The sequence below is a fragment of the Cyprinodon tularosa genome, unplaced genomic scaffold (assembly GCF_016077235.1).
Source record: "Cyprinodon tularosa strain WSP-4 unplaced genomic scaffold, ASM1607723v1 ctg65, whole genome shotgun sequence".
Taxonomy (NCBI): domain Eukaryota; kingdom Metazoa; phylum Chordata; class Actinopteri; order Cyprinodontiformes; family Cyprinodontidae; genus Cyprinodon; species Cyprinodon tularosa.
The window spans coordinates 1,499,891-1,524,783 of record NW_024039396.1 but is presented as its reverse complement, the minus strand read 5'-3'; the positions used below and the strand labels follow the sequence as shown (position 1 = coordinate 1,524,783).

At 40.7% G+C, this 24,893-nt stretch overlaps 1 protein-coding gene across 6 annotated transcripts in view; it reads right to left on the bottom strand.

The window, feature by feature from the left end:
- Positions 1-4,902: 4,902 nt before the first annotated feature.
- LOC119799150 (CUGBP Elav-like family member 2) overlaps positions 4,903-24,893 on the bottom strand; it is a 41,881-nt gene continuing 21,890 nt past the window's right edge. For 2 of the 6 annotated variants that reach the window (XM_038308942.1, XM_038308940.1), the window contains exons 2-13: positions 23,799-23,995; positions 18,734-18,816; positions 17,261-17,309; positions 15,508-15,642; positions 14,604-14,683; positions 13,311-13,472; positions 12,444-12,507; positions 11,017-11,151; positions 9,688-9,810; positions 9,423-9,599; positions 9,139-9,285; positions 5,019-5,200 (exon numbers count right to left, since the gene is read on the bottom strand). In XM_038308942.1, the coding sequence (XP_038164870.1) occupies positions 5,073-5,200; positions 9,139-9,285; positions 9,423-9,599; positions 9,688-9,810; positions 11,017-11,151; positions 12,444-12,507; positions 13,311-13,472; positions 14,604-14,683; positions 15,508-15,642; positions 17,261-17,309; positions 18,734-18,816; positions 23,799-23,995 (1,480 nt within the window). In that variant the 3' untranslated portion in view covers positions 5,019-5,072. Of the gene's footprint in view, positions 5,201-9,138; positions 9,286-9,422; positions 9,600-9,687; positions 9,811-11,016; positions 11,155-12,443; positions 12,508-13,310; positions 13,473-14,603; positions 14,684-15,507; positions 15,643-17,260; positions 17,310-18,733; positions 18,817-23,798; positions 23,996-24,893 lie in introns of all 6 variants that reach the window. The other 4 variants (XM_038308938.1, XM_038308943.1, XM_038308941.1 and 1 more) reach the window with 4 other exon arrangements.

The following is a 24,893-nucleotide window of genomic DNA, read 5'->3' as shown; positions in this document are numbered from 1 at the left end:
GCTTGAGAGATGAAGAAATGCACCATCTTCTGCTGTTTGGTGTGTGTGTAAGGGCCTGGCATGTAGAACAAAAAAATATCCAGCATTGGACCAGGAAAACTTTAGATTTGCAGAGTCCTCAAGATTCCTGCAAACATGGTTTTTGGATTTTTTTCCCCCCACGCCCTTCTTCTCTAAAGGCTCCAATTTGTTATTTCATATCTAATGAAGAATTCTGTCTACACAAAGCATCACAAATTAAAAATCAATTCTGAATTGATCTTTTTAAAGATGTTTACCATTAAGTATTAAACAAGCACCTCTGTGGCTGCACAGAAATGTAAGCTTGAATGCAGGTGTTCTGCAACAGCTTGATAATTAAAAATACTACAGCAAAGAGAAGCACAACAAGAGACACGCAACACACTGGGAGAGGGAGGGGTCCATAAAATGCCTGCACAACACCGGACAAGCACAAAACAGACAAAGACACACTGTCCATATTAGGGGAAATGGTTTAATTTCGAGACAGAGGCAAAGAAACACACCACACAAACAAACACTGATCAAAAAAATAAACAGAACAGTCTTTCAGCTAGACACTCTGCTATGGTGGGAAAAAACAAAAAAACAAGGTAAACATGTATAAAGCAAAGCTTTAAACTAAACACGCAACCTTGTAACTAAGACAATTATCCACACAAATTGTCAAAATCCAGACTATTAAATTATGTGGAAAGCACAAATCGTAGCATGAAACTTACCATGAGTTTAGAGGATCCCAACCCTCCCCCGAAACCGATTAACCAATGAAAATTAAATCTAAATCAGGCATATTTTAGAGGCAAAAGCAGGAAAATAAGCTAAACATCACCAAAAGGCCAAACTCAAGACCTGTTTTTTTCTTTTCAATATAGATGGATTTTTTTTCTTCTTTTCCTTTAATTTCCAATATAAAAAGCTTCACTGGTACAAAATACATATGAACAACCAGTAGAAATTGGGACAGCCTGTGAATGTCTATTTTTTTTTTAAACCCCACCCCTTCTCCAAAAATGTTTAGAACAGAAATAAACTGCTTGTATAAGACAGATCACATCAAGATTCACTCACTTTGGCTTTCCTCGAGACGACAATACATCTATGAAATTATTGGCGAAACATGAATAAAGTTTTACTTATTAGCAGACAATACGATTTTTTTTTCTTCTTTTCCCCAGATCAAGGGGGGGAAAAAAATCTAAAAAAAAAAAAAAAAAAAAAAACAGCTATAGAAATGCAAAAAGCTACACTTCAAATGAAAAGCACTTCAAAATGAGAAAGAGTCAAAGTGATTGTTAGAGCTGATGGAGATTTTGATGGAAGCCCCTGAAGTGAGTCCAGTTCCTGTTGGGAGTGCTCTGACTAAACATTGTGCTTCTTTTTTTTTTTTTGTTTGAAATTTTTTTTTTGTCGTTTTAAATAAATACCACACCGTAACATACTAAGCAAAACACCTGCAATAATCTTCAGTTACCAAAGCTAAGTTTTAGGCAATAGCTCAAATAGACTTAACCCCCCCTTTCTTAATGAAAACAAAAACACAACTAACATCAGTTGGCATCAAAGTGTTGCAATACTCACCAAGAGAGACGTTTACCCTTCAAATGTATAGGTAAGTTTATTGTTTATCTACAATTTTTTGTTTTTTTAGAACCAACTGTTCAAATCAAGTACATCACAAAACACATTTTACCAATAACTCAGCACACAGTAAGGGGGGGAGGGGCAGGAAAAAGTGGGGATATTAGCAGGTAACAGCTTTATGACTGGCATTTACAGACCAGAACCAAAAAACAGGAAAAAATTATAAAAAAAAAAAAAAAAAAAGGCCAACTGCAGCAACCTCTAAACCAAGGCCTAATAACAACGTGTAGGCAGTTTGTAGACATATTTATATTATGGCACTTTGAATATTGTATTGCATTTGGATAGAAAAAACACCGTAAAAAGCACATGCCCATATTAAAAGAGAAATCAGTGGTACCTTGAAAATTTCGGATCAAAATCACACACACAATCACCACATTCTGTCAACGTGTTTAGCTCCCACAATTGTGCTTAACATTTCCTTACAAAACTACAACACTTCTCTCGAGCACTGTCGCAAATTTTGGTATTTATTTAAATATATATACTGGGTTAACAACAAAAAAAGAAAAAAAATCCCAACTTAAAAAGGTTCAAAATGGTGAGAAAAGTGTGCATTTTGTGTGGTAATCCTGCGTGTTGAAGTTTGAAACGCATAAAAACCCCTGAGTTGATAACTCTTTAGCGCCACCAGATAAGCAGGTTTTTTTGTCTAGCTACCCTTTTTTTTTTTGCTTTATTTTTTTTTTCTAAGGGGTGGAGGGTGGGTGAAGTGGTTATTTATAGCAGGGTTGTTGTTTTTTTTTCTTATTCCCCCCAAAAACGTATATAGCACAAGAGAGAATATTTAACCCTGATAAAAAGTGTAAACTTGGTGCAGATTAATGGAATGTATTTGTATCCCAACCCTTTAGTGGTGGAGCTTTTTAAATGTGCCATGTGAGAAAGAAAGAAAAAAAAAAAAGCAAAATGGTGCGCCTAAAATGTGCAGAGACCCACAGGTTGTGTTTCATTTGTCCAAGTGATCTCCTCTTCAGGGGCTCCCACTGATGCAATCACATCAAATATCTGTGTGTTTAAAAAAAAAAAAAAAAACTAGATATTACAGCAAATAACCCCCCCAAAAAAAAGTTCTGCATTCAAAACCAAAGTTTGACACATGGGCACTTCAACAAACAAAAATCAAACATCTTCTAGTTATGATTAACAGACATTTGTAAATTATTTCTCCTACATGAGGCAATCCAAACTAAAGCAAAATGAAACACCCATCGATTAAGTTAGTAATGAAATAAAAATTCACAGAGTCAAGACGTACCATTGAAGTTGAACACTTTTATATAACAGGAAAAAAAAAATTAAAATAGCCTCAAAATTTGACCCTTAATTTTTCTTTTAATTAAACCAGAATTTAATTTACTACAAATGACCTTTAAATGGTCACCAAACTTTAATTTAGTCCTTTTTTTCTTCTTTAGACAAAAAAAAAAAAAAAAAAAAAGACTAATAATCTGATAGTATCCCCCCCCCGCCCTCCCCAACATAGACGACAATACAACAGAAATCTACAAAACAACCCAAAGTTGTGCCTGGGTTCTGTTAGTTAAACCTCTATAGATTCAATGGTATAAAATATAGGTAATCTAAGTGTGCATTTAAACCACAGATTGTCTATTTGTGAATCAGTTCTAAAAAAGTTGACTCATGTAGGTAGTCATTTCTCTCCGCAGAGCAAATGTACCTTTTATTGTGCCATTGATAGTTTTAATAAAAAGGTAAATACACGCAATCATATTTGTAAATGAAAGAAAATAAATTTTAAATAGCCTTGATGTAAATCATCACACTGCCCACATAATGTAGAGATCGAAACTGATCGCCCAGGGCGATTTTTTTCTTTTTTTTAACTGGTCAGGCTTGGATAAGTGGATCAGAAGGATCTTTGTTTATTTTTCTTTTTTTTTTTTTTAAAGAAGCCAAAATATTGCTAATGGCACCAAATAGCACAGAAGTGTGCCAATCCCTGTATTCAACGTTCAAGTGAAATTTTACTGAGAGGTAAAAAAAAAAAAAGAAATGTAAAAAGAAAGAACATAGCTAAGTTAAAAATTAGAAATCCCACAGGTTTTTAAAAATATTAAACAGAATAAAAAAAAAAAAAAAACCCAAACGTCTCTTCAATGAACTCATTGCAGCTAAGTTTTTCACATTAATATGCTTGACCTCTCTCTCCTGCCCGTCACATTTTCATATAGAAAAAAAAAGCAAACAAAAAAAAGCAAAAACATGATCATACATGCAGAAAAAAAAAATCAGGTTGAGCTAAGGTCAGGGTCAGTGGGTGGCCGGGTATTGGTCAGGCGAGCTTAGAGAGACATCACAGACAATGGTGGGATGATGAGGCCAGGGAGAAGGGGTTTGGCTTGGCTTTCAACATCATGAAGACATGCTAGGCTAATGATGAGCAAACAGGCATGGAGATTTGTTCTAAAAAAGGAACAAAAACACGAAGAGAGAGAGAGAGGAGAGACAGGACAAAGAGGAGAGAAGAGAAAGTTAGGGGCACAGCACAAGAAATTGTTTTGTTTTTTTAAAGCCATGAGGCACAAACAACAAAAACAAAATAATGCAAGTCACCACACAACAGGACAGCAGGATAACCCCCCCCCCCCTTCCCAACATACAAAAGAATACACAGATTTACAGAAGGGACACCACTAGGACTTATGGCAGACTCTGACATGCACATACTTTTATACTTGGCACTGAAAGAGATCCATCTAGAGCCCAGTCCCTGGTGGGAGACTTGGAGGATGGATGGAATGACTGGAGGAGGTTAATTGAGAAAAAGAGAGGTAGCCTAGCTCAACATGGCTTAGATCATGAATGTAAAGACAAAACAGAAGAAGGGGGGGGGGGGACGGAAGAGGCTGCAGAGGGGTAGATATTTACACGACGACGACACGGATGAGACGGACTACGGATGAGAATTTGAAAGCAGGTTGAAGCTCTGGCTCAGGGTCTGCGTGACCTCGCTTCAGCCCTTCAACACAACAACTGATCCTTAGTCAACCTGTCTGTTTACTTGACCTGAAGGCAATGAAGTGGCGTGGAAACATCTGATGCTCTCCACTAAATACAGTGACACAAAATACCTCCAGCAAACACCGACTCCAGTGATAGTCATAAATAATCATATACATTAAAATATTTCAGACTCAAAAGTACATAAAACCGCAGGAATGAAGTACAGCAAAAAACATGGAGAGATCTTAGAAACCGTTTTTTCTTTGTTTTGTTTTTTTTCTTTTGTTTTAAGGAAAAGGGTGAGTCTTCCTCCTGTGATGGGCTCATGTCCCCTTGCCCCCCTGAGTCTCTGCTGTGTGACCTTGGCAGGAGGGTGAACTTACCCTAGCAGTGCTAGAATTGAGCTGGGGAGGGGGGGGCAAGGCCCCAGGTAAGGATCAGTATGGTTTGCTGTCGTTCTTGGAGCGCTTCAGCTGAACCTTCAGCCTCTTCATTCCGATCTGGAAACCGTTCATGGCCTGAATGGCAGCCTGTGCTGAGACAGGATTGTCATAGCTGACGAACCCTGGAAGCAAAACAGACACCTGTTAGACGTCTTACCCACGGGGGTGGGGGGGGGGGGGCATTGCCTGTGAAAATACAACAGTTAACAGATGATGACATCAGGAGTTTGAACTGGACTTTGGAGCTGGAATACCTCAGAATAGAACAGAAAATCCCTTTATTGTCCAACACTGGGGAAATTCTGGTGTTTACGGCAGCAAAAAGATTATATAAAAAAATGGTCATACAACTGTGGACCTTGGAAAGAGAAGTGTTAAAAAATAAACAATAAAATACTGTACTGTAAAGTATTTAAACAACATAACAGCACACCTGGAGAATAAATAACCAATATACAGGCATAGGGCTGGGTACCGAACTTCGGTTCTTTTATGGCACCGACCGAAATGCTTCGGTTCTACAGAGTATCGAAACTTGCCTCGTCTTTCGGTACCAAGTTTCGGTGATTGGCTGTAACACTTAACGTGATTGCGTCATCCAGGAAAAATACACAGGTGGTCCCGCCTACAGCCAGGGTTCATGTGTATCTGTTGTGAACTGGTTGCGAGCGTCGCGGAACCCCTTTAAAATGCCCCCCAGGTCAAAAGTGCGGCTTCACTTTATTAAGACTGATGCCAATAGTGCGCAATGCAATACATCGTGCACGGAAACAATTTAAGAGCAGAAAGTTGCTCGGTGTTTGACTGCAAGAAGAGCGGACCGCAGCCGGCGCGACCATCCTCCTCTCAGCAGCCCGTGGGCGGAGCAAAGCCAGAGCGGAGTGAATCATGCCGCTTTCAAACTGGATGCAGCGGGAACAGCAAAATCACGTCTGCTGCTTCCTTTTTTGCTGCTTGTACCAGTTAGCTCTGACGCGCGGCTGAAGAAGCTTTGCTGCTCTGGCTGCGCGGTGCAAAAGTGGCTCTGACGCGCGTTGGGCGGAGCTACTCTATCCTTTATTTGCCTTGCAGCTATATTTGCTGTGATCAGTGGGAATAAAGTAGTTTTATTATGTTTTTAAGTGGGAAAATCCACCTGAAAACTTAATCAGTGCAGTCAGTTCATCCTGCCTTCCAATATTATTTCTGTCGGAGCCACTCAGACCCCCACATACCAGCGGTGCGCTGTCAGTAGGATCCCATTCAACGGGCTTGTTTGTCAGACATGGTAATTTTTCTAAAGGAAAACTGCTAAGGAAAAGGTCCTCACAGTGAATATTACACACTGAATTTTTTTTTTATGTAAGAGGAAAAATGTAAATGGAAAAATCAGAGCTTAAAATAAAACTCAAGATTTGTACTTTTTTATGTTGTGTAATTTTCTTTTTCTTCAAATTGATATTATAAAACTGGTATCGAAAAAAGTATCGTTCAGGAACCGGTATCAAAGTATAGGTAACGGTATTGCTACCGGAACCGAAAATTTTTGAACAATACCCAGCCCTATACAGGCATGGACATTTTTAGTCAGCATTTCTTCATTAAATCAAGAAAATCTGGTCATTATGCAGGAGTAAATTTATGTTCCACAAGCATCCACAAAGCGGAAAGGTAACTTTGACTTGGGCAGTTTCTCAATTCACTAGGATGCGAATATGGACTCGTGTCCTCGCCTCCTATGTTCTTGAGAAGAACAAAGTATGGGCAGAGCGGGAGCACGCAGCATAAATATGGGTCAATTGGAAAAATTTAACTGAGAACAATACTGTGAGGTAGACATGTAACAAACTAAACTGTTTTAACTAATTGAAAATTTGTTTCAACCATAAAGGGTGGCACTAAGACAGCTTCAGGCTGCCTTTTTAAACAGTTTACAAGAAAAAGTCAAAGCTTGATCAGCAACATAAAGACAGCCTGTTTAAGGCCTTATTTATTTAGCTTATCTGTAAAAGAGTATTTATTAGGGATTTAGTTACTGTGTAAGCTAGGTTCATCCATTCTGCATCATGACCTCATACAGCCAATCATTATGAAGACCCATCACGCTTCAATGGAGGTACAGGGAAGCAGTTCCTTCTCCAGAGCCATTAATCTCCCCATGAGGGGCAGCAGGACATATCAGCGGTTCTTTGATCACATTATTTGATCAGCCCCACTTATAACCAACTTGAGCCTGGAGGCTCGTTCACTTTACTGTGCAGATATTTTTATATCTAAAGGAAACATATTCCAGGACTTGGAAACTTTTCTTATGCTCTTTTGTACTATATACACTCCTTTCATATTGTCTGTTGTATTTTTATCTTTAATGGCATCTTGTTTTAACTCTGCCCTTTGAACCAGAATTTTGCTGAGGGAGTAATACCAGGGGATAAATAAAGGGCCGCAACTAACGATTATTTAGCAAATCGATTAATCTGTGGATTATTTTTTTTTTATTAATAATCAGATAGCCAAAGGTTCCATAAAGAAGATTTGTTACGAAATTAAATCAGGAAAAACAAAAACGTTTCCAACAGATGAGTTCTGGATAGAGCAGACTGACAGACGAACATTTTTTTAATCTTAAATTCTAAATGTTTATATATTTTTTACAATCTTGGTATAATTACTGCTCTAAATTGCTTTAGAGCAAGCCATCTGCTCTATACTCCAGTTAACGATTGATTACTGAATAGTTGACGATTTCAATAATTGAATAATCCGATTAATTGGTTCAGCCCTAATTCACTCCCTTTCCATTGAAAGGAACCCATTTGGGCATGATAGAGGAACCTTCTAACACTGGACCTCTTTTTGACACTTAAACATGTTTGGCGTGGATGCAGCATGAGTCTAAAAACATGAGCTGACCATGCTGAGAAGGAGCTCTTGTGTTGGTGAAGCATTATGGTAGAAACATGCAGGAAATTGTCTCAAGGACTAGATTGGCTGCCAACGTTATCGAAAAAGTAACGACGTGTTATTCAGGCAGCTCGAGGTGCGATAATAATGCATTTCTGCATAAATGGCATGTTGCTTTAAATCAAGACAATCTGGTCATCATTACACCGAGTAGTGTCGCATTGATACCAGTATTGGGCGGGGCCCCGATGCAGCAGTAAAATGGTGGAATCGGTATCAGTGAGTACCAAAAAATAGGGCAAAGATACCATTTTGAGAGGCAAAAATGTATTCAACTATTGTCACCCATTCCAGGTAGGCTAGGGATGGAATGGTTTATGAAAACCGTCCGAACCGTTCGGTTCGATTTGCGTGTGTTGCGTTCGGTTCATGCGCTGCTCCTTTTTCTCATAGGCGAAGCGATTACACTCCAGAGCAGAAGGGGGCGGCTACCAGTAGTAAACAAGAAGAAGAAGGGAAGCAGCGTAGCCAGGTGTAGCAGAAAAAAAATCAGTTGTTGTGGAGAATTGTGTGGGTATGACGAGTGGGAAAGAACAAGAGTTGGAAGACGTGCCAGCAGCACTTTATAGGTCTGCTGTATGGGACCACTTTGCATTTAGAGTGACCTAAGATGACGGCGGAAAGAAAGTTGTGGATAAAAGTGCAACAGTGTGCAAGCATTGTGCAACACGTTTTGTTTATGCTAACAGCAACACGACCAACATGTCAGACAATCAACATATACAGAACCGAAAACCGTGACCACGAAACCGTGGATTTTGTGAACCGTTCCACCCCTAAGGTAGGCAATAAAAAGTTCTACTGGATTAACTTTGTATTATCTTATTCCTGCTTCACTAAGGTAGGCAGCAGCTTGACAAAGCCATGATGGAAATTATATAATTGGCATGGTACCGGCAAATACTGCACAGCCAGGTATCGGGGCCAAAAAAACACTACATAGGAGTCAATTCAGGTTCCTTATCATCTGAGCACATGAGTCTGTAAGCTTTTATTACTGTCATGTAAAAAATTCAAGAACTAAAATCCCAGCTTCTGCATATAATAAAAAAAATAATCACGAGTTGCTGTACAAATGCAAGTTACCAACAGATCTACAAAGATAGCTTCCACTCACCAAAGCATTTGCTCAGATTGGTCTGTTTGTCAATAAAGACTTTGGCAGAGACCACATTTCCAAAAGGCATGAACATCTGCAGAAGATCCTGGTCCCCAAACTCTTGCGGCAGGTGGTAGATAAACAGGTTGGCGCCCTCTGGCCCTACTCCATTTTGTAAGAAACCAGGACCTCAAGTTACATACAAACTTGGAAGAATTCAACATCTATTAATGGTGTCTAGTTCAAATGAAACATGCATGATGAGTGTGGAAAGCATTGGCGTTCGTAAAGGATGTATTCACCTTCCTTCTGACTGCCAGCCACGCTCTGCTGCAGCAGAGACTGGCTGTAGAGGGAGGGCAGTGCCGAGGCTGTGTACTGCTGCATCCCTGAGTAGGCCTGTGTCAGTGCATCCATGGAGCTGGCAGCTGAAGCGTTAGCCATGGAGGCTCCAAGGCCCCCATTCATGGCCCCCATACCTAAAATAGCAACAAAACAAAAAACTGAGGAGCTGCACAAAAAAGGTTGTTTTCCAGAACTTCAGAGATGTAGGAAGAGAAGACTCACCAACACTGCTAGTGAGAGCGTTAAGGTTGCTGAGGCCCATTGAAGTGCCAGTGAGACCCTGCAGTGTGCCCAAAGAGGCCAAAGTGTTCATGGCGGCACCAGCACTGGACCCTGCTGTTGAACCTGGGGGAAGATTTTATTAACATACATCAGTCTCATGAAGAGTAGTGGCCTATTACTAAAGCGATCCTTGATTACACAAAGAGAAAACATTGACTTAAGGAGAGGCGTCCTTTGTCTACCGCTGTAAGTGAAGATTCTTAGTCATACAGGTTATAGTGATTCCAAAAAAAGAACAATACACTGGACTTTGTTTCCAGGTTTTAAGATGTTTCGCTTCCCATCCATGTAAAATGGAATGGGCGAAGGGGTCCACCATTCCACAGGGGTGGACACCTTCGTACGTTTTAATTTGCATGTTTTCAAAACAAAAAGAAGGTTTTGATGGGCTACTGTATAAAACCTCGAACTCAACGCTATTCCTGACATTGTGAATTGAAATGGATGGGAAGCGAAATTTCTTCAAACTTGGAAACAAATACCCCATTTACACTACCCTTGAAAAACCGATCCATGCCGAGACCGGGCCGAGCTCGGATCAGTTAACCAGGCCGAGCTCGGTTCTGACGACCGTTTACACACCACGCTATCTTGGTTCCTCCTAGTGACGATCTGCGGTATTACTGCCAGTTGGTGGCGGTAATGCACCAAAAGTTGTTTGCCAACCGCCATAAAACAAAAGAAGACGAAGGAAGAGGGAATCAAGCAAATCAAAATGGCGGTGCCCGTCACATTCAGAAAGTTATGCTTGATTATTATTGTTGTACTTCAGTGTTATTATTTAAAATGCCATTATTTAAAATGTTGCATGGAGAAGATTTCGATTGTTGTTCATAGTTCTTCTGTTTTGTGCTGGTTGAGAAAGCAAATTCCGGAGGGGCATTAGCGCCAACTACTGGAATGGAGTGTGAGTCGGGATGTGCAGCCTGACGGAGATGATGCGTTCTGCTCATGCGCTCTTGTTATCAGAGAACCGAGCCAGGGAAAAACCGAGCCGAGCCCACCTCTGGAACTGGTCTGCAGTCATCTTGGTTCGGTTGTGTCTAGCTTGGTTCAGTTCGCTTTCCATTTACACACGATAAGTTATCTCAGTTACTGAGCTCGGACCGCTCTCGGCACGGTTTTTCAAGGATAGTGTAAATGGGGTAAAAGTCTAGTGGATTGCTTTTAACTTTCTTTTTCTGGTTTGTCTTCCACTGTATTTCCGCCCTTATCAAAATGAAATACTACCAACAAGCTGGGCTTATGTTGAGATACAAGTTCAATCACCTGGACTTGTGAGCCCCCCCAGGGCTCCGCTGTTGGTTGACAGAGCGCTGGTTGAAGTCGGGCTGGCAGAGCTCTGGGCTGCAGCTGCGGCCGCAGCCAATGTGGCCAAGTTCTGTAGCTGAAGAGGATTCACACCTGCTGAAAAGACAAAGATGAAGAGCTGATTATGGAGGACGGCCATGTGTACGACTTAGTTCCTGTAGGCATACGCCTTTTCAGACTGTCGCTGTCTGCGGAAAATCTTTCTGCCCACAATGTCAGCAGCTGCCTTTATAAATGAAGCATCTAGTTAAGATATTTCCCGATAGTCTGGCCTTCAGATTGAAAGCTTCAGGTGTGGCATTTTTTAGAGACCTCAAAATAGAGGATTATGAAAATAACTTGAAATTACTTTCTACCTAATATTTTATATTTAGTATCAGCTTCACTAGCCAGAACTGGAAACAAATGGGGACTCAAAGTTCACACGTTTACAGAATATAGACAAATACTATTTTTAAATGTATGGAAAATAGAAAAACAGGTACACATACTTAAATTAAATTATTAAATTAAAATACATTATTTTTGTTTCACTGTTAAATATAACTCAATGTATCATTTTTAAGCTCTCAAATAGGAATCAACTAATTCTGCAGTTTTATGTCATTAATAGTTTACAGTTACACATAAGTTATCGATGTCTGGCTAAAATCTTTTTGAAAAGGAGTCAGATTTTTTTTTTTTTTTTAAACAGCCTGATACCATAGTTATTTAGCCATGAGAACTAACAATAATGGATTATGTTTTGTGAAATTCAATGAGCAAATATTTGCACAACTTAAGATATTTTATTTTTTATAATGTAAGGTTTTTATATTGCATAATCAAATAAGCATATACTTCTGTTAAAGGAAGCTTAAAACCTCTGCAGTGAGAGGAGTAGACAACAGATTGATACAAAAAGTGGATTTTTTTGTTGTTGTAATTGTTAAGATTTATCCTGGTTTAGCCGAGGACACAGACAGAATTGCTTCTTTATTATCATTTTTATGAAGGTGAATTTCTTGTTAGGGAAAAAAACCCAAAAACAGACAGGGTTACATTATTGTAATGTTAAAATAAAATACACAAAAGGCTTTGGGCATTTTCTACAGCAGGCAGTAAAATACAGGATTAGATTTAGATTTATTCCTCCAAACAAAACAGCTGCAGTGCATTAACTCGACTGGAGGAAATGTGTTGTAAAGGCTCAGGTCTGCAGTATTAAAATAAGCTTCCAGTTTGTATAATTCCCCCTGATGTAAAGCAGCAGCGTGATTAAATATACTTCAAACATGTCGGAGGGAAAGAACCATGTTGAGCTAGCGATATGCAAAGTGGCTTTTTAAGGTTTACATTTAAAGTGATGAGATAAATAGTTTCAGCTTCTGACTGTAAGAACTCACCTCCTAGCCTCTGAATGCCATTAAAACTGCTTTGATTACTGGTGGATGTAGCCTGCTGGAGCAACTAGAGAGAACAGGAGGAAAAGAAAAGGCAGAGATCAAACAGAGCAGCCAAACTAACCTCCAAAAAAATATATACAAACCTAAGGACGAACAACACATTTTAAATGTATTTAAAATGCTTAAAAAGATCCCAGGCTAAGGAAATATTTTTCTTTGGTTGGTCAAATTGGTGAAATAGCAGCCTTCCACTTTCTTGTCCTCGTTTTCTTGGCAGAAACAAAACGGCTCGTCTGTTGGTGTTCGTCACATGGTCTCTGGCTCAGAGTTGCAGAACACTCATGCAAGTCACGTGTCTTTCCTCATTAGCCAGAACACAAACTGGGAGTGAAGATGTTTAGTCGTCTGAGCCAAGAAAACGGGTGTAAGGATCAGGCTGAACCATTGCACAATATTTCAAACCTCAACGTTTATAAAGCATGTGGAAAGAAAACATAATGTCCCACCTTTCTCTTTCTGCTTCAATTTATTTAGTGTCGAAACATAGAATAGGGATTTTCTTTTTGGAGGCATGGTGTGTGTTTATTTATTGCCAGAGTCAATACTCAGTAGAAACAAATTTAAGGCACGTTTCTGCTAGATATATACAGCTAAAGAAACTTTGATATATTTTTTTAATAGGTTTAAATTAATTGGACGGAGAGCTTTTTTTTTTATTTATTTAGATGGATGAATTAATATTTTAGATTTCTAATAAAGATTGAAAACCAAAGATTAATTTTATCCCAGTTCCTTTTAAGGAGACACAGAGGTTAGGGGGTCTAAACTGTGGATACAGGAGAATCACATTGGTTGGTCAACACTTACAGCTAGATACTGCGGTGTCAGGGTCCCCAGCCCAGCCAGGTTTCCCCAGGTGGAGGCGTTGTTAAGCTGCTGAATCTGCTGTACAAGTTGCTGCTGCAGGCGCCGCTGCTCCTTATCCCTCTGGGTGTCGGCAAACTTCACAACCAAAGGTGAAGAGCAACCCTGGAGCGGTAAGAGAGGTAAAACGCGTTAGCCTAGCCCTAAAGCGCACACACCCACACATCTACCTCTTATTTACCAACGCACACATTGTGGCAAAAGGAATATATTAGCCTTGATATGCATTACACACTTGCATATCAAAGCTAACAGAGAGGACATCTGCCATGCATTGCTGAGCCAGGCTACATTCCAAAAAAAGGAGGGGGGGGTTATGGGACGATGGTGCAGACAGTGAATAATTTTAGCGCTCTGCAGAGCTAAACTCAGTCCACAGATATCACACAACAGATGGACAGAACGTTAAAAAAAAACACTCAAACATAGATGTGAGCGGACATAACGGGAAAAAAATGCATTTTATTACACAGAACCTTGAAAACATACAGTCACGTGTTGTTCAGACAGACGCATGGACAAGGCATGCGATGCAAAAGTTTGCTTTTCTTTCTTTTTACAGAGTGTGGAGCCAGACAGGGACCAGGCTGGATAGGGAAAATGGCTTCTGCATCAGCAGCACCTCCCATGGCAGCTAAGAAATTGGGGAGGAAATTATACTGGGAGAAAGAGGGGAGGGGGGTGAGGGAAGGTGCCCCCCCCACCCACCCCAATGGGGCTTAAATTTAATCTAGTAGGAGGAGCGTTCTGTTTGGTTGAGCTCCTAATTAGACCGGGTCCAACACTTCACTGGGGAGCCTCTGACCTAGCTGTCAAATTACTGCTGCTCTACTTCCACAAAGACTCTATGAGAGCTCAGCTCCAGTATCTCACAATGTGTAAAAAGGGCGGCTAATTTTATTTCCACCTAAAATTGATGGAGTGGGTTATTTTTACTGTGACAGGGAAAGAATAAAAAAACCTCAGAGGCAATGAGCTGCATTTATTTCAGCTCCAAATATAAAAAGACACCCATTCTTAACTATAACTGGCAAGGCTTCGACTTTTATTCAATTATTTTAATTTATACATTTGATCTAGTAATTACCAACGGTCATTATGGATAAATCTCATGCCCTAATAAATAATGCCTACTGCTACAACAAGCGATTTATATTTCCAACACAAGGGGGCAGCAGAAATGTATGAGGGGTAAAAAAGGGGGAAATGAGAAATAGGTGCTAAGGGGTACAGTACCTCCATAGTTTGAGCGTGATGCATGGTTTTGATTGCATTCTGTGCCATTGCCCTGGTAGAAAATGTGACAAACGCACAGCCTGTAGGGGGGATAACAATAGGAAAGGGGGGGAGGGAGGGACAAGAAGAAACAAAACAAGACAAAAAAGGTTTGGACAACTCGTTATGAACCCCAAAAAAAGACATTACAGTACAGAAAATGGCAACTCCCAAGCACACAGAACCACCCTCACTGGTTAGCACACGGAGAAAGAACACAACGAAGAGGAACACGTGTCACATGAGCACAATGATCAACAGATTAAATCGCCACCCAGAGGCTCGACTATGTGGTGTCAGGGGGGAGAGGTGATTATATACACATTAAATGCACACATACACAGTGCTGAAATAAATCAGACATCAAAGACTGATGCAGCCCTTCTGACTGCGTTTGCAGCGGCTACATAACTAGGACAGAGCTATCGAACAAAAACTATAGAACAAAAGGCTGAGTATATACGTTTAGAGTTCACTGCTGGCTGTGATCGGAGCCTTCGTGCAATAAAAAGCTATGCAGAAGATACGAGGTAATGCCAGCCTTTGCAGTGTATGATTAAGGAGGTGGTAAAGGAGCAGCTGAGCTCAAGTGTCTGCCAGCTGAGCCAATGAACACAGGCTGCCGGCAGTTGCCAAGGAGACGAGCCATTGTGCCGGACAGCGAGCGCAGCAGCCCTTCACCGTGACGTGGAGGCTCAGAGTCCCAGGGACGGCAGGACTTTGTGATTTTGCGGATGTTGGGCATTTAGATCGAATATTCCGGGGGGTGGGGAGTAAATATTCTTTATGAGAATCCCTTCCTGTTGAGAGGGTGGCGGCTGTAGCGCTCAGAGCTGAGTGCCTGGATGCTAAAAGGACCACTTACCTCTGCTCTGACCGTCTGGTCCCCGGAGGATCCGGCATTCCTCGATCTGACCAAATGACGAGAACATCATTCTGACCTCGTTCTCGCCGTATTTCTTCGACACCATTCCCACAAACAGTTTTCTGTCTTCCACTGCTGCAGATCGAATATAAAAAATAAAATAAAATGATCAGCTGTTCCTGAACAACCCATGAAAGCAGCAGCAACAAACTGTTGATATTGCACCAGTCCTCCTTAAAAAGCTTCCATGACTCTGTTTTACTCCAGTACCACGTTCATAAGCGAACTGCTGCCGTTCGCAGCTTTTTTTCCCCTCTACTTATTATTCCTGTCCTCTGAATGCATCTTAAGTTTGCAAATTCAGTTACAGCTCTTGTTTTGAAATATTGTTCTATAGAGTGGAGCTAGGGTTTGGGGTAAATAGACTGTTTATAAAGCTACTCATATCTGTCCTTTTAAAGGTGAATGCAATAAATCAGAACTAATATCTTTGATCCGATCACCCTTAAACTGGTTTATTATCGTAATGAGAAGAGGAGGCCTCTTGTTGTCGAAGCATCCGTCTATGCTGGAGCTCTAGATGTGAGCAGACAGAATTCATCCCCTTTGTAGAAGCCCTCATCTGTTTTTCTTAATAATTGAAGAACCCTTTGGGTACACAGTCGGAACCATGAAAGATTAAATAATTTGTCAGCACTGCAAAATAAACACAGATGGAGAGGAGCAACAGCTCGAGTGCTAGAATATAAATCTTATTCACAGCTTCTCGGACAGCATTAAAAAATTAGTCGTTTCATTTTAAATAATTGTAGACTAATAACCTAGGCTTAACCTAGGCTTAGACGCCGATATTGGCAAAAAAAATGCGTATCGGCAAAGCATGTAAAATGCCGATCCAGTTTTTAAAAAAAAAAATCCGGTCCGTATTTTCCAGTTTCGCCGATTGAAACGATCCATTCCACTATTTTGTTTCCCTGTTTTGCATTTTTATTAAAACTTACAGTAATACTTGCACCTTTAACTGTTTACGGTTTTACTGTTCACTGTGCAATTTCAGATTGCTATTCATAATTTTGTCCAGTTTGTGTTTATCTCTTAATAAACAGGTAAGTTTGTTGTTACCAAGCAATGTGTTTTATTCAATCTCACCTAATTTAGCTGGCTAGATGTTATCAAGAGTACTAAAACCCTTTTCAACATGAGTCTTACAATTAAGGCTAAATACTTTAACTTAAACTTAAATACATGCTCGATTGGTATCGGCCAGTATCGGTATCGGATCGGAAGTCCAAAAACAATATCGGTATCGGATCGCAAGTGCAAAAACCTGGATCGGGACATCTCTATAATAACCTCAAACTGTATTTATGTAGACTAAACAGATTCCTTTGAGATGTATAAAATTGTTATTGTATCGTGAAAAAACCTCCCCACACATTTTTAATCGCTTTCTTGGCATCAGGACAACCTAGATTAACTAAAACTAGAATATAGAGACGATCGAACAAATGAGTGAAAGCAGTCTATAAAGATTACAGCTTTCTTTGAAACACAGCTTCCCATTTTAATTTAAAAACAGCCTTAAACCATCTAAAATGTCAAATTTCTGTTAGCTGAATGCATAGTTTCACTTCAGAAAGACTATAATTATCGGCGTTAGCATGACTGAATGGCACTTCCCTGCTCTTTCAGTCTTTATTAGCTTGTCAAATTTGGATTTTTGGATCTCTGTATTTAAAACGAAGCCACCTACCACTTGTTTTCTCACTGTCAGCAGGTTTCATCTGGATAGGATGATGCATCTGTGGGAAGAAAAAGTAGCGACTTAAGAGAGTCAGTCAGTAACAAACCAATCTCATTACATAAGACAGAACTTCCCACATCTAAGCATCATGTTATGTTCTGCATCTTTAAGACCACCGAGACCAGTTGGAGATTCTGAGGCGAGTTTCTAAGCTGCTGGTGGATATCAAATGTCCTGGATCACATTTCACTTCAGGCTGGGGTGTGGAGTGGGGTCTGGACTTAATGATTCTTCTTGCTCACGTCTTATACCCTCAGGAAAATTCAGAGTATTCTTCAACTTAGGACGCTACGTTTTAGATCCGTTAATATATCCGTTACGCCATCTGATCTTCAGCAAATAGGACAAGGAGTGGCAAATCTGGGATGTGAGCGATCTAATTCTGGACAGAACATCTCTTCACACGTTGCTCATTCTCAGTCTTGTCAAGGAGACAAAAGTGAAGCCAGGATCCGTCATTTTGTATTAAATGAACACTTTCATCTACAGATAAATCAAACCAACACACACAGAGTATTTCCATACCGCGACACATAAAAGGAAACAAGCTCAGGCTTTAGCTGCCTGAGCACGTCACGTTTAAGAAACGGAGGGTTTGTTTTTGACGCGGACTAAAGGGAAGCGACAGATGGCCTGCTCAGTGTGGGGACCAGCGAGTGTCAATGAGCAAGCAGAGAAGAGAAAAAAACTCAAAGCAGCCTTTCCACCCTGACACAAAGCTAGCTCAGTCACACCTGCATAAATGCCACTAACAGTAGGACCAGGGATTGGCATTTGAAGCGCACCATTTGAAATGTCGAGCTGATGGATGGTTTTCCAGTGAAGAGACACCGATATAGACCCGGCAGCGAGACTCATTCATCAAACCAGTTCAATACATAAGCTATGCCTTCACTGAGGAAAGGCTCCACTCTAAACAGTCCGAGCTGCAGTTTAAATCGACACCTGGACTTGTCTGGTATAGATTTAATTGATTGGAAGGCGTCATTGAGACAGATTTGTAGCATCAACAAGCCGTTGCCCTTATTCCAGTTGAGCAGGCAGCAATCTCACCAGACAAATCAGAATAACTAGTCTATCTTTTTCAGACCTAAACCATAACTCAAAAACAAAAGTGGTTGTCAATGATTCAGATCAGCTTTTACTGCCCCGCTACATGGCGAACAAGCAGCATAAACTGTCTTTAAACCCCGTCTGTGTGACTCTGTTTAACTCCTCGGCTTAGTGTGCTGCAGTTCAGCAAAGTCTTCAGTTGGATGTTACTGATAGAGGGGCTTGATGTTTTTCCAGGGTCAGACAGGCCTTCAGTGAACCGAGAGCTCATTACTGGCCGACGTGCAGCTTACAGCCTGCAACAGGGGTAATGGAGAGGGGGGGTTCTGGCTCGGGCAGCTAAAAGCATCCCATGCTGTGCTTACTCACCCCACTTAAGGTCTTTATGTTGTGCAGTGCATTCTGGGCCTCCAGTGCAGCTTTTCTTGTATAAAAAGTTACAAAACAGCATCCTGCAGAGAAGGAGAGACATAAGAACAAACAATGGGAGGGGAGAAGGAGACAGAAGGACATTAAAAACAAAATATATTTTAAAAAAGGCAGTTAGTACTTAGGGGCCGGTTTGGGATTGAGCCCAAGACTTTGGGCAGAAAACAGGAAGGTAGAGCTACCATTTTATCCATCCAGGCTTCAAACTACATCAGAACATGCAGAATTTAGAAAAAGCAGCAGCCTACTGGAGATACCAAGTAAATATCTTCATCCAGACTTTTTTTTAATGACAACACTACAACAATTTACATGTTATCTGATTCAATACAACTTGTTAGAAAGAAGTTATGTTTCTACACCAGTTTTAAAAATCACTGACTCATCAAATATGGCTGTATACCCAAGCATCACAGCTGAATTATTGTCACCCGTTTTGAAATATAGCATTAAATTAATATTTATTTTGTTGCATGACTGTCACCTGCAATTTTCCTCCCATTTTATCCCCCGAAAGGAAAGCAAAATAAGAATCTTTACTCCAAAATCCTAAAGCCATTTTGGATTTTGAAGAAAAAGTAGCAACTGTAGTACTTAGAACGTCCACCAGAGGGTAAGTAAAAAATATTAGATCAATGCAGCAGGTTTGAGTAAATTATACACTTTATAAAATCATCTACATATAAAAAAAATACATACTTTTTTTATTTTAGGGCCAATTTCCATGTACAGCCCGTTTTCACAGGAACTGGCGTCACAGACAGCATAACATCCTCTCTGCTCTTACTTAATAAATTATTATACATCCTCTTACATTATTTTTAAGAGAGCCTTTTTGATATTGTGCATCTCCAAGTACCACGTTTAAAATGAGCCAAGATATTGTAGGCACCAAGGATGAGACACTTTCTACAGGGCGGACATGGACAGAGATGACCAACAGCGTTGGCAAGCTGGGAGAAAACTGATTCACAGTCTACAGGGCCACACAGTGCCAGCAAGCTGGAGCAGAAAAAAACCCAACATGTTCATCCAAGTTTTTTTTAGCATTGTACAGAGATTAAATAAAAAAAAACTAACAAAAATAATGTACAGGAGTCCATAAAAGAGCACAAAGAGAGCACATGAAGGAGCAAGCTAGATAGATGGATGGTTTGGGGGGGGAGCATTAAGAAATGAGGAACAGGTAGGAAGGGAAAAAAACCCTCTCATCCTTCCGTCCCAGTAGACCGCCAGTGGCGTTCCAGCCTGTCAGTTTCACTGGGTTGGGGAAGTGGAGCACTGCAGCGTCTCTGACCTACATAGTGTGTATTATTCCGTTAGTGGAGCTCCCAGGCTGTGGGGAGGGCTGTTGAACTCTAATATGCATCAAGCTGCACTCTTTTCACGACCAGCTGAGAGCTCCCTTTCTCCTCTGCTTAGCCTGGACTCCAATTTGTCGGAGCTAAATAAACCATCCAGAAAGGCATGACAGTCAGATGATTCTTCGCGACCTGAACATAATGTGACCTAAACGCCATCAGCAATCTGAAAGGGCTTTAGTAGATCTGTTAACCATCTACCCTGCTTTGCAAACATCTTTAATAAGCGCAATGTTTCTTGCAACAAACTAAGGTATTTCACTGGAAATGTTTTCACAGACCAATTAAAAATGCATTAATACAACGATAGAACAATATGTTGCTGAAATTATAGGATAAAATAAGGAGTGGGGTGTGTTTGTCTGCCATTTTATCTGTGAATCTGCCACCACCAGCAGTAGAAGGTGGCTATTTTATCACCGATGAAAATTTCTTTGGGTTTAGGTTCAAGACAGCTGTAATCAGGCCAGATTATCTATCAGAATAAATTTACATTTCATTACCATGTCAATAGGCTATCATGGCTGACAGAGAAAGGGGGGACGCTGATCCTAAAAGAAGGGCTTTGAACTTTTCCAATGAGCTACACTGAAGAGAGCATGCTTTTAAACTCAGAGATAAACAGACCTTTAGGTGGTTTTCTGACAGTGGCACCAGAATCACTAGCTACGTTTACATGGACACAACTAATCGGATCGAAGGCCTGATCAGATCAAAATGTTTCATGTAAACATGTCAGACTGAAGATTCTAATCCGATTCGGTCCGATCGGATCTAAATTTAATTCCGAATGAGAGAGGTGGTTTTTGCCGATCGCCATTCCGATTGGCGTCCATGTAAACACCCATTCGGATCTGAAGAGTAAAATAATCTTCACTGCGCATGTGTGCGACGTCAGCACGATTTTCCGCTTTGTCAACAACAGGAAACCACTGGTCGCTCTCGCTGTGAACAACATGGCGGGGGGAGTCTAGGAACGCCGACTTATACACTCAAGTTCATTTAAAGCTGCAGGAAGCAGGAATTTATCCTCCTCCTCTTCCTCTTTTCTCTCTCCACAGCCCACTCGCTCTCCCACGCCGGTTCAATCGCTCATTCTCTACATTTTCTCTCGTACATTTCGCTGCCAAGCGCTTTTTTCCTCCTCTCTCCTTTTTTTCTTTCCGCTCGCTCCGAGCGCATCGTTTGTCAGGCCTCCCAAAAACCAGACGCAGACAGAACTGCCAAGTTTGGCAGGAAGTTCTGCGCATGCTTAAAAGATTTAATCTGATCCAACGCTTGGTACATGTATACACACGTCATGATCGGATCATTTCATTTAGTATCCATGTAAACGGAGATTTTGAATTTCCGATCAACCAAGGTTTGGATCGGATCGGGGAAATTTTGCGCATGTAAACGTAGCTTCTGCTGCCTCCAGGTAAAAATCTAACATCAACCATTTTAATCCCAAAAAAAGGAATTAATCAATGGTTTATGGATGTGGAAACCAATCTTGTTGCATTTTTTAGGTGTTTCCCTGCTTGATCACCTGCAGTACTGGTGACATGTTGAAGGTATTGCTATCATTTGATACATGTGTGCTGCAGCAGACACGCATTGAAAACACATAGGGAAGTGAGCCTTGAGAAAGAGCTGAAAAACACCAGTCCATGCAACCAACTTTTTGCTGACAGGCATTTTTTTGCAAGTTCTTTTTCAAGGTTGTGTGTGTAAAGAATATTAACCACTTTACCTCCATGTTTCATGCAGCCACAGCAGTGCTGTTTTACTCTGGTTATCTCCATCAAAAGCTTTCATAAGACCCATGTAAAAGCTATGAACACATTTTATTACCTAAACATGTAAAATGCAAAAATTAATAGTTAAATTGTAAGTAAATTCTTTGGTAGAAGAGATTTGCCTGTGCGCGCTTGTAAAGAAAATGTGTTTGTGATGAATGTGTGTGTGCAGTTTGGGAACATCTGTCTGCAGTCCGGAGCAGAAATGAACATGTTGCCTTCTGCATTTTCCTCTTCAGTAACAAGTGCACATTTGGCACCATTTTTTTTTTCTCCTGTACACTGAGTGAGAACTGGTTAGTCCGACTGACTCTAGATATCAGCCTCAAACACTCAGTGGGAACAGGTCCTGAATGAACACTACATCAGAAGACAAGCTGTTCAATAAATCCCTCAAACCCAGGGATGGGAATCGAAAACCGGTTCCTGTTCAGAACCGGTTCTGTGTGTTCCCATTCCATGGCACCGCTTGGCAGCTCACCTAATGATTCACTTAACGGTTCCAGGCAGCACCAGAGCCTAGAGCTCTGCTCAGCATGACCTGCGTCACGTTTTTTACGCATTACTCACACGCCATTCAGTAAGCAAGTCTGGGACAGCGAAACCAACAAAAAAGATCCAAAGTTTGGCTTCATTTTAAGGAAGAGAACGATGGCAACAAGGTGCTTTGCAATCATTTCAAAGTGGCAATTACATCCAGAAAATATGAATACAACCATACATCCAACACACAGAAACACCTGCGCACACAGCATGGCAAACATTTTAACGAATGCCGTGTTTTTTATGCTTCCGGACAGAAGCTAAAGTTACGACCAGCATGGAAGGCAACTCTGGTGGTAAGTAGGTAGTTTTATATCACTGGCTGTGCTTAATGTGGTCCCTATTAAATCATATGCCATTTCTGGAAATAAACCAATATCCTAACTAGGGGTAGAACGGTTCACAAAATCCATGGTTTGGTTCGGTGTATGTTGATTGTTAGGAAAATCTCTAAGCTGATATGTTGGTCGTGTTGCTGTTAGCATAAACACCACAATGCTTGCACACTGTTGCAATTTTATCCACAACTTTCTTTCCGCCGTCATCGTAGGTCAGTCTAAATGCAAAGTGGTCGCATACAGCAGACCTATAAAGTGCTGCTGGCGCGTCTTCCAACTCCTGTTCTTTTCCACTCGCCATACCCACACAATTCTCCACAACAACTGATTTTTTTCTGCTACACCCGGCTACGCTGCTTTGCTTCTTCTTCTTCTTGTTTACTAATGGTGGTTGGCTTTGGTCGCAGTACCGCCACCTTCTGCTCTGGAGTGTATACGCTTTGCCTATGAGAAAAAGGAGCAACGCATGAACCGAATGCAACACACGTGAACCGAACCAGTCGAACCGAACGGTTTGGACGGTTTTCATAAAACGTTCCATCCCTAATCCTAACTCTCTTTGGGGTTATTAAGGGAGTGTGCCCTTCTCGTTAATCCAGCCCTTCATTGATAGCATGTTTCATTAGAACAGGTAGCGTGAATTCTGACATGATTCTAGCTATTGCAATGGACGTAACGAAACATGCTACGAAGTTGCTCCGCAGTTCAGGGAGCGAGAGAAAGTTGGAGCTCGTTTATTCAAATCAGTTTGAGTTTGTGGCCTGAAATTGTACAGTAATGCTTTTTAATTACACTGAATCGATAAGGAATCGAATTGTTTCACAGAATCAATAAGGGAATCGGTATTGTGAAAATCTTATCAATTCCCAACCCTACTCAAATCTTAAAACACCCAAATACTGTAGCTACACTTTCTTTTAAAAAAATTATATCTCCTGCAATAAAATAAGAAGGAAAGCCCAGAAGGACAGTGTGTTCATACCTTTACTCTGAGGAGGATTCTGAGTACGGTCACGGAGGATGTTGATTTGGTACACGGGTCCGAAGGGCTCAAAAAGTTCTTTTAGTTCTGTTTCTGTCCAGGACCGGGGAACCTGTCCCACGAACATCTTGATAGCGTCTGGGTCGGGCTGGTCCATGTGCTCCAGTGACCCGTTCATCTTGCTCCCGTTGCCGTTGCTGAGAAAATGAAAGTAAAACAAAAAGGTTGAGGTTTATGCAAAACTTCCCCAGTTTCTATTGCTCGTTTGTTTTTTCAGCCACATAATGATTTGCTGGGAACTTTAGAACGGCAAGGAACACGGAGAAGCAAAAATGTCCAACAGCAGCCTCATCTTAATTATGTGTAGAGAATCTGTTTCCCCTATGCTTTAAGTTTCCTGCTGTTCTGGAAGCCCAGGCAGTGTCATATGCTTCAAACAGTGCTTTAGACCAAAGAGAATCAAATCCATTCATCTGAATTTTAACATTTATGATTTTTCCTTACGGCTGTTTACGTCACACCAACTACAGGTGCTGGTCATAAAATTAGAATATCATGAAAAAGTAGATTGATTTCAGTAATTCCATTTAAAAAGTGAAACTTGTATATTATATTCATACATTACATACAAACTCATATATTTCAGATGTTTATTTTGTTTAATTTTGATGATTACAAATGACAACAAATGAAAATCTCAAATTCATCATATCAGAAAATTAGAATATTGTGAAAAGGTTCAAAATTGATGGCCCCTGGTGCCACACTCTAATCAGCTAATTAACTCAAACCACCTGCAAAAGCCTTTAAATGGTCTTTCAGTCTAGTTCTATAGGCTACACAATCATGGGGAAGACTGCTGACTTGACAGTTGTCCAAAAGACGACCATCGACACCTTGCACAAGGAGGGCAAGACACAAAAGGTCATCGCTAAAGAGGCTGGCTGTTCACAGAGCTCAGTGTCCAAGCACATTAATAGAGAGGCGAAGGGAAGGAAAAGATGTGGTCGAAAAAAGTGTACAAGCAAGAGAGATAACCGCACCCTGGAGAGGATTGTGAAACAAAACCCATTCAAAAATGTGGGGGAGATTCAC